The sequence below is a fragment of the Filicampus tigris genome, chromosome 8 (genome assembly GCF_054856515.1).
Source record: "Filicampus tigris isolate MCC_2025a chromosome 8, RoL_Ftig_1.0, whole genome shotgun sequence".
Classification (NCBI taxonomy): domain Eukaryota; kingdom Metazoa; phylum Chordata; class Actinopteri; order Syngnathiformes; family Syngnathidae; genus Filicampus; species Filicampus tigris.
Window position 1 is genome coordinate 753488 of NC_141224.1, and position 10174 is coordinate 763661.

A 10174-nucleotide genomic window follows, 5' to 3' on the forward strand; every position below is an offset into this window, starting at 1 on the left:
AGCAAAGAAACGTTGGACGGTGGTTTCCGGGACATTTTCTGTGTATGCGATTCTAATGAGACGAGCTCCAATTAGGATTTGAAGGTCCATTTTCTTCCTTACAACTGTGCGCGCACACACATTTGGTGACAGCAAGCAGTTGAATTGAAAGACGTCATCAGATCAAGCGTCGCCATCGGCTCCAGGTTAAGGCAAAATGAATGTTTGCTTTTTTTCTTGAAATGATCCTTTTTTAAAAAATCCATTTCCGCAAGATTTTTTTTTTTGTTGCGCATCAATGAGGACAGAAAAAGCAAAATGACACACATTGCTGTGAAGCTTTTTCTACTTTGTGGTCTGCTTGAAGGTGAGTCCTTGAATATTCAAATGTTTTTCTTTTCCTGAGCTTTTTTTTTTTCGGTTATGTATGTATATATATATACGTATGTATATATATATACATATATATATATATATATATATATATATATATATATATATGTATATATATATATATATATATATATATATATATATATATATATATTTTCCTTTAGCGCTAGTCAACTTTCAGATACATTGAAAAGACAACCAATAATTCATTTTTATTGTTGTTTTACTTGAATTCTTTCATTTCCTAAATTCCTAAGAGTGCATCAGAGATGACAATTCAGCTTTTTTTCTTGGATGCCGTTAAAGGAAAAGCACATTATACATGAAATTCATAAAAAAAAAAAAAAAAAAAAAATGCTGTATGAATTGAAGTCTTGTATGAAAATGAAAAGTGCATTATAATCACGTACTGTATAATATTTTTTTGGTTTCATTTGAACATTTAAATGTATATATATATGTATATGTATATATTTAAATGTTTAAATGGACGCCATGTATATTTTTTCCAGGCAGCCTGTGTCAGGAATGGGCGACTATGTTGCCGTCATCCTTGCAGGGCGTGAGTGGCTCGTGCGTTCGTATTCCCTGCAGGTTCACGCTGCCTCCGTATTGGGAGACATTTTTGGACAGCACCTGCGCCGCCATTTGGATGCGCGGCTATTACAGGACGCACGTGTTCGACTCGAGCCGCACGAGGGAGGAGAGCGCCTTACTGGGCCTCCTGCAGGGAAACCTTACCGGGAACTTGCAAGTAAGAATTCATGTCATATATGAACATAGGATAAAAAAAAATAGCCTCCTCTGCTACGGTGCGGGGCCAATGGCGAGTTCAGATTTTGTTACCATGTCAACCAGGGCTACCACTGCTGTACTAGCGCATAGTGTGGAAAAAACAAAAAGTTTGCACCTGTAAAGAGAGAAAAGGCAAGTTTTCACTGGCGGAGCCAGCACTTCATCACTAAGATGCCCAATTACACTTGTTAAATGAGTCTAGCAACGTTTGAGAAAAAAGCTCAAAAATATTGAAATTGCATTTTTGAAATGAGAAATGAGATTTTCGTTTTTCGCCAAATGAAGCGTCCGACGTCGCCGCTAATGCTAGCTTCCAATGATGGCCTATCATAATCTCGTTTTCGTTTTAGCTTCCTTCCACTAATAGCCTCCATTTGGCCTTTAACGGTGGCTTCCGAATTCAGCCTTAAGTTATCGTTAACATTACCTTCCAACTAGCTTCCAACGTGCCTCCAATGTTAGACTACAAAGCGAGCTTCCAACATCACCTGCGAAGATAGCTTCATCGTTTGCTTGCAACGTTAACTTTTACTGTTCGCTTTGGAAGTTAGCACTATGGAAAAGCAACGGTCGTTTCTGACGTTAGCTTCAGCGTTGAATTTAACCAACCGTAGAATCTAAAGTTGCCTTCCAGCGTGACCTTTAGCATTAGCTTGAATCAAAAGCTTCCAATGATAGATGCTGATGTTAGATTTCAACTTCACTTTAATCTTATCATACGTTGTTACCATTCAATATTTGCTTCCAAATATGCAATGAGCTTAATCATTAGCTTTTAACGTTAGCGTTCTGCGTTAGATTCTGAAATTCGAATGTTGGAGCAACCGGTAAATAAGACCGCAGTTAACTTATCAAACGTTAGCTTCTACATTAGCTTGCAATGTCAATTTCTTTCAATGTTAGATTCTGAAGTTAGCTGTACACATTACGTTTTGCTGGCATTAATGTCATTGACATGAACGTTAGCGAATGTCTCGGACGGTGTACCCGTTTTCGAGGCTTGCTCACTTGACGTTCGCAATGCGAGCCCGACCGAGGGCACTTTGATGAAAATGGGTGCGGGGAGTAACCCGTGTAGCTTTGAATACAGCATTTATCACATTACCTGTCATTTGGGTGATTTTATTGAAACAGATGAGGTCACAAGCAGGTGAGTATCGTTTATGTTTATGCTCACATTTAAAGCCTACAAGAAGTTCCTTCAATGTCTTCCCATGTTTTTTGTCTGGTCCCGTGTCAGGAAAAGGACTGCAGCACCATCCTTGAGGACATGGCGGTATACGACGACTATTATTACTTCCGGCTGGACTGTGGCAACGGACTCAGGTTCAACTTTCACCAGAGCGTCTTTGTGGACATTAAAGGTCGGTTGCAAAGTAGGCTTTCAAGTCAGGGTTAGTGAGTGTGTTGTTGTGCGTTTGGGTTCCACTGAAGCCATGGTTAGGATTTTACATCGGGCTTCCAATCCTAAATTAAGGTTCCAAAACTAGTGTGACAGTTTCAAATGATGGCGTCAAGTCAGGATTAGTGTTTCACATTAGGGTCTTAAATTGGGTTAGGGTACCAAATTGGGATTTCACATTAGGGTTTGAAGTTTATGTTCGTTTGAAATTCCGGTTTCAAGTCTGGATTAGGGTTTCAGTTTCAAAGTATGGTTTCAAGCCTGGTTCATTGCTTGACATTAGCGTTTCAAGCCTGCTTTAGGATTTCAACCTAGGGGTAGGGTTTCAAAGTGTGCTTTCAAGTCATGGTTAGCGTTTAACATTTGGGGGTTTAAGCCAAGGTTCGGCGTTCACATTAGGGTCTGACACCTGACTTCATGATTTTATATCGGGGTTTTAAACCTAGGCTAGGATTTCAGACAATGACTTCAAACTAGGGTTACACTGTCACAATAGGGTTTCAAGCAACGCTTAGGGTGTGAGGCGAGGGTTGGGTCTTAAATCAGGGTTTTCAAGGCTGAGTCGTGGATACGCTGATATAAAAAGATTGTGTTTCAAGACCGGTCAGGATTTTAAGCCTGGGCTATGGTTTGCTTTCAAGTCAGGTTTAGAGTTTCAATTTTGGTTGGTTGGGGGTTTCAAGTTAGATGAGATTGTTCTGCACACTTCGCGGCCAGAAGTCAAGTTAGCCTCCTTGCTCTTCTTCTCGTGTGACGTTGCAGACTCGGCGCCGCAGCCCACTATCGCCCCCGGCAAGGTTGAGGTTGAGGAGGGTACCGCGATGGCTCTGGAGTGCTGGGCGCCGGCTCCTTGCCCGACGCTGCCGCCGCTCCTGACGTGGACGCCGCAGCTGGGTGCCGTCGCCGAGTCGGCGCTGGAGGCGCAAGAAGCGGCCAGGGTTAGCGCACTCATGAATTTCAACGCTACTTACCGACACAACAGACTGAAGGTGACCTGCAAGGCCGTCTACAAGAGGCAAGCGGGGCGCACGGAGCTGTTCACAGAACGCAGCTTGACGCTTGAAGTTTTGCGTGAGTTGTTATTGTTTTCAATACCAATAACACCGTTTCATATTATTGAAATCATAATAGCAAAAAAAATTATCATTGCATAATACAACCAAAATAATTCAACACAATTTCAACACCAAGCGCTCCTTGTTTTGGGGTAAGTGGGATTTACTTGGGGTCTAAAATTAAATTCAGTCAAAAATAATCATAATAATAATAATACGAGTTCATTTTCGTTTTCTAAAACATCTGTAAAAAATTCAGTAACATTTTACAGATACATTAAATGAATAACAAATAATTGGGACGTATCAAAATGACATAATCAATTTACAAAAATAAAATGAATACAAAGTAATTCAAAAGTAATGTAAAAAATCATTACATTTATTTCATATTATTTTCATATCAATAGATGAAAATTGAAAAATGTCTAAAATGATATTCCATTTGAACAAATTACATTTTCAAAATATTTTATTTAGTGTTCAAAATAGTTAATGAATGCAACATGTTTTTTACAAATAGATTAAATTACAAAAATAATACAACCAATTATAAAAACCCATCAAGATTATATTAATTCAATTTGATCATATTTTAAAATAAATGGATAAAAATGGAAAATGTCATTCAATTCAATTGAACAATAAGTGACCCAAAAAATAAATTACAAAAATAATGCAACCAATTTAAAAAAACATCAAGATTATATTCATTCAATTTGATTATATTTTAAAATAAATGGATAAAAATGGAAAATGTCATTCAATTCAATTGAACAATCAATGACAACAAAATAAAATTTTCAAAAGAAATGTATTTATTAATTTCTTTTTTTTGAAGAGTACTCCCTGGTCTCCTGTGTGGTTGATGCAGTTGTGGATCATTTTACTTGCGCAAACTTATTTTCAAAAGATCAAATATTTTCTTTCAATGTCACTTGCACTTAAAGCGTGCGTGCAAGTGCGCACGCACGAATGTGGTGACACGTGTGCAGAAAATGTAGTGAATGATGAAGTGGAACAGAAGGAAGTTGCGTAGCGTATATTGCTTCATTAAAAAGTCTCCATCCATCCAAACTGCTCTGAGTGCGCAACAATGTCATTGACTCAATCTTGTCTAAAGTACCCGGGAGTGATACTTGGGCAAGAGCGCAAGTATCTCAACAGAAACTAACTTTGTTCCCGTCAATCGTGGCGGTTGTCAAAAACGTAGTGCAGTAAAAGTGAAAGTTGGCTGAAAGATGCGAAAGAAGAAGTACGGATGTGTGACGCGTCCGCGTTCACGTATATTCCTGGCGTGGGAGCACAAGTAGTCGAGAGTGTGCGTTTGTTGCGTTCAGATGGTCCTCGGAACACGTCGGTGAGCTACTCGGGCCCCGTGACGGCGGGCGCGGCGCTCACGCTGACCTGCAACACCATCGCCAACCCCGCAGCGAGCGCCTACGCCTGGTACCTGGTGGACGGCGGCCAGGTGACGCCGGTGGGGACGAGGAAGCGACTCTCGGTCACCGTCACCGAAGACGCGCCCAGCTTTCACTGCAGGGTGCGCAACGCGTACGGACAGCAAAATTCCTCCGTCGTCACCGTTGACGTTCAATGTGAGTCCCGTGTGAGGAAACGGCCACGGAAGGCAACCGTTGCTATGTTCGGCTTTTACATGTGAGAAATAAAGCCGATGCTAATTGGAAACAACAGGAGTTCTCCGACAACACTTGTACCCCGCCATACCAGCCTTTCGTGAACATTTTGCTTCAAATGTGTTCCGGGAAGACATTTGATGAAAGAGAGTATCTCAAACCCCGCTAACAACTGACAAGCTACAAATGCTAACACGCATAGCAAAGTGCACAGCTGGGCATTTTACAAGATATTGAGCGTCGCCTCGGCCTTTTTTCCGGGGGCGAATAGTACCCGCCTAAAAGTCAATCCGCCTGTCATTTTAAACGGGCTTCGCTCGGCGATTCCCACCGCAAGCTTCAAGAGCAACTCTCCCCGCTGGCCCATATTGGAACAGAAAGAGGGAGTCGCAACGACTCTCTGCGCCACGGAGGCCCGTTCACAGCCCGCTCCCTCACTCATATCCGTCCCCCAAGCAAGGACAACTCACTATTGGTCCTTGCGCCGCGGCCATGGAAGCCTCGCCGCGAAAATTAGACTAAAGGCCGACTGCAGACGAAAGACGGATTCAAAACACGGGCCTCCGACTATGCTTTGCCCATCTATTTTCAAACTTTTTTTTAACTGTCAGCAAAACGGGCCGATCCGTCGTAGACGGACCGTTCCGTCGCATCGAGGGAATGCCCAGCTCTGCTCGCGCTTATTGCAGTGCATATTCATTAAGAAGTAGCATTAGCTATTCGTTTTGCGGCCCTAAGAGGGGACGCGGGAGAGCTTTGGGCGGGCGCGCCGTTTTTTTTCTTTTAGATTTACGTCGGACAAACAAAGAAAGCTGCAATTGCCAAGATGATTCCGCCTAAAGAAATTCAGTCACCGTAGGCGTGACCGTAGGCGTCACCGTAGGCGTCACCGTAGGCGTCACCGTAGGCGTGCAGCTCAAAAGGGGTGCGGCCGCGTTGACAACTATGATGCCAACATTAAACAAACAACTGAGTGGATTGATAAGGATTTTTACACTGCGCCCTGTGGTCGGGTACCATTTTAAAGGAGATTAGCTCAAATGTTAACATGCGAAGGAACGCACGCACAAGTTATAATCGGCCGCTATTTCTTGGAAAGGCCTCGGTGGCGGTAATAGTCGTCAGCCTTTTTTTGTTTTTTGCCGCCGTGTCAACAGTCCCTCCCAAGGACACCACGGTGACCTCGGAGCCGCTCGGTGCCGTTCTGGAGGGCACCCCGGTAATCCTCCTGTGCCAGAGCCGAGCCAAACCGCCCGTGTACAACTACAGCTGGTCCATAAACGGCGGCGAGGACCTGGTGCTCGGGGACCTCCTGACCCTGGACGCCGCCCGGCCCGGACACAGCGGCCTCTACCGCTGCAAGGCCAAGAACCTGCTGGGGGAGGAAACGTCTGCGACCGTTGAGCTGGACGTTCAATGTAAGTCGGTCGGTCGGACGTACGTCACCAATGAGCCAGCGGACGCGAGCGAACGGCGCACCGGCCTACTGTCCACATGCGTGAGCGCCAACGTGCGCGCAGCTCTTTGAGTGCCAAGTCTATGTTTTGCTTCATTTGCCCCGCAAAGATGTCACGCTTGGCGAGCCTTCCAAGCCACTTGGCGGCGCTAACAGCTAGGCCCGCTGTTGCCTTTCAGATCCTCCCAAGAACACGTCGGTGTCGGTGTCGCCGGCCGGCTTGTTACCCGACGGCAGCACCGTGACTTTAAGGTGCGCCGGCGCCGCCAACCCGCCGGCCGCCAACGTCACCTGGTACCGAGTCAACGCCGGCGAGAGGACGCCGATGGGCTCGGGACAGGAAATTAGCTTCAACGTCACAAAGCGGTCACGGGACACCTTTTATTGTGAAAATCTCAACGTCCACGGGGCCCAGTCGGCGCCGCCCATCGCCCTCGACGTCGCATGTGAGTAACAAGCTGCCTTCGTAAAACGGGGAAGTCGGAAGTCCATCTCTCTTGGTTTGTGGCCGTCTCGAACACCTTCCGTTTGTTAGCAGCTAATTTGGCACGGTACCGGCCTTGGCGCTTTTCATTTCTTGTTTGGAATTCAGCCACTCAAGCTAGCTAAGTTAGCAACATGGAATTTGGTAGGCACGTCTTTCCAGGAAAACCGAAACAAACAAGAAAACAAAAGGGGAAAAAATCTGCCATTTACCGTCTTCAGTCGCCCCCGAGATCCTGGCATCCTCCCGCTGCCAGGACGCGTCAGCCCACACGCGGTGCACCTGTGACAGCCAGGCCAACCCGCCGCCCTCCCTCCACTGGACATTGGCCGGGGCGCTCGTCAATCACTCGGACCGGCGACCCATCTCGGAGGAGGCGCTCGACGGCACCACCCGGAGGAGCGCCATCGTCCTGCGGCGCCGGGACGGCGAACAGTTGGCGTCCTCGCTCATTTGCTTCAGCTTCAACCGGTTTGGATTTGACAGTTTGGCCTTCAACGCGTCCGCCCCAGCCGCTCGGACAGGTGACTTTGATTCACATTGGATTCGGAGCGCTGTGGCCCGCGAGCATCACTCATCTCGGGTGGGCCTTTTTAGATGTACCGGTTGTGGTCGCGTCTGCTGTGGGAGTCATAACCTTGCTGATCTTGAGTCTGCTGCTGCTCTTGTTCATTTGCAGGTGAGCGCACAGGTGACGCGATAAGGTCAGTAAAGATTTTCAAACGGTTATTTCAACGTGCCTAAAACAGAAATCACACACGTTCGTACAGTACGTGTTCAATTTAGTTGAATTTAAAAAGCATGTTCGCGTGTAATTGTATTCATGCATTTTTTCATTGAAAAACTGGGGGAGGGTCGTACTCTCCGAGTCCAGTGGGCATTCAAATGGGAGGAAAACCCGCTTTTCCAAACCTTGCGTTACCAGTTATTGGCAATAAGCCCCGTTACAACAGAGAAAACAACATTTTCCAAGAGGGTTTTCATGTTTTTTGTTGTGTTTGTCGGGCAGGAAAACCAAAGGCGCCTTCCCGCGCGGCAACGGACGAGCAGACAATGCCGACGACCTTTTGGTCACCAATGAGGTCAGTTCAAGAAATCGTCACCATTGGTCAGTCCCCATGTGGCTACGTACGTCAGTCGTACTAATTATTGACCAGTCCAAAGTACTGAAAATGGCTTACGCTCTTGATGCGATGTTAATATTAAGATCAACAAACATGCTGGTTTTTTGTCTTTTTGGGGGGGGAGGGTGCTTTGACAAGCAAGGTATACACTTGATGCCGGCAAAATAATTCAAAAGGCAAGAGAAGATAATAATCCCCCAAAGTGAACAAAAATAAAGGAAATAACATGGAATAACAAAAGACAATAAAATACCACCAAAAGCGCTGACATCCCAAAACACAAAGCCACATAAAAACGGTGAAAACGTAAAAACAAATGTGATAAAACACAAACACGGATCATTCAAAAAGTAATTCTAAAAGAAATATAAATGCAACAATATGATTCAATTGAACCAAACCAAAGAACTAAAACATTCTTAGAAATGAAAAAGAAATCCCTGACCTTATTTTCACTTGTAGTTATGAAATGCCAAAAATACAATGAAATCCATTTTGATACCGCAAACAAGATTGCTGATTTTATGTCAAAGGCATTTTTTTATTTTCTTCAATTGTTTGTTCCTGGAGAATTTCTTTATGGTGGCAATTTGTTATTGCTTGATCGATTGATTCTGAATCGCAATCTGGGGGGGGGGGGGGAGGAGCCACCACACTACAGCCAGCGTGGCGTCCAATCGTCCGTTCCCACGTAATGCTCTGCCTCCACTTGCCGATCCCCCCCCCCCTTGTGTGCTTTCAGAGCAACACTTCCCACGTCAACGCCATTTACGCAAATGAGCGGCACTCGGCCAAGGAGGAGGCGCCGGACGACGAGCAGCTGCACTACGCCCGCGTCAACGTGGTCCAACTGGAGGCGCGCCAACACGGCCAGATACGAGGACTCTCCTCCGTCACGGCGGAGTATGCCGAGATACGACTGCGCGCCGCCCCCGGCGACAAAGGCGAGGAGCCGCAACCGCGGCCGCCAGAGGAGCGGGAAGATGAGGAGGAAGAGGAGGAAGGGGAAAACAAGGTGGCGGACGCCCCACCTGCGCAGGAAGAGGCCGCGGCCTCCAAAGACTGAAAGCCATCGGTTGTTCTCAGCACGCACACGTCACTGAACTACTGCGCCGCTTTTACCTTCCAGGTCACCCTTGCTAAAAGTACATTTTAAAAGGTCTTTAAACACACTTGGAAATAATCCAAACGCACAAACATATTGAGAGCAGGAGCAACAGAGAACACAAAAACGCACATCAATAATCACGGCCAAAGATGTACATTCGAAAAACTACAGCCGTCGCTTCAATTAAAAAAAGCGGATTGCAGAGATTCCAGATTACGTTCGATCATCACAAAGATATGCATTTAAGTTTTGTTTTTGTATTACTATGAAAATGTGATAAAAAGATACAAACTTTTTTTTTTGTTTCACTTGTTTATTTATCTGTTTATTGTTTTGAGAGCATCACTTTTAAATCAAATGTAAGGTAAGATAGAAAGTGCAACACCAAGTATCATTTTTTGCTCTTATCCTGTTATTTGCATTTTTAATAAACACTTGATTATTTTTAATGGTGCAGAATTGAAAACAAAGACATTTTTTAAATACAACCATGGAAAGGTGTTGCTAGGTAAATGTTGGTAAAGGTCTGTTTGGAAAGAAAAAAATCCCTCATTTTTAGTTCTTTCCGTTTATCCAGATCTGTTCCAAACATTCAATTGATGAAAAACTGATGAATGAAAAAGTTTCAATTGAAAAAACAGCGGCGTTTACTTTTGAACTGTCAGTATACAGGCTTACAAAAAGATTCCATTTGAATAAAACTCATGTGGATAAAAAGTGATGTCATGTTGCATAGTTTTA

The 10174-nt window shown here is 44.7% G+C and overlaps 1 protein-coding gene across 5 annotated transcripts; it reads left to right on the plus strand.

Moving 5' to 3' along the window:
* Positions 1-10154, plus strand: LOC147142864 (myelin-associated glycoprotein-like). Of its 5 annotated transcripts, none has more exons than XR_015087759.1 (11): positions 2-346; positions 885-1126; positions 2408-2531; positions 3332-3640; positions 4965-5222; positions 6419-6679; positions 6897-7163; positions 7423-7784; positions 7881-7905; positions 8211-8283; positions 9068-9108. XR_015087759.1 is itself a non-coding variant. In XM_086037313.1 (11 exons), exons 1-11 carry the CDS (start codon positions 298-300, stop codon positions 9389-9391), a joined length of 2292 nt encoding a protein of 763 aa, XP_085893439.1. In that variant the 5' UTR covers positions 4-297; the 3' UTR covers positions 9392-10154. The 5 variants fall into 5 exon arrangements, 4 of the variants coding, with proteins under 4 accessions (XP_085893440.1, XP_085893439.1, XP_085893442.1 ...); XM_086037313.1 differs by lacking the exon at positions 7881-7905 and adding an exon at positions 7799-7880 and having other exon boundaries at positions 4-346; positions 7423-7725; positions 9068-10154; XM_086037314.1 differs by lacking the exons at positions 4965-5222; positions 7881-7905 and adding an exon at positions 7799-7880 and having other exon boundaries at positions 1-346; positions 7423-7725; positions 9068-10154.
* The last annotated feature ends 20 nt before the right edge of the window (positions 10155-10174 follow it).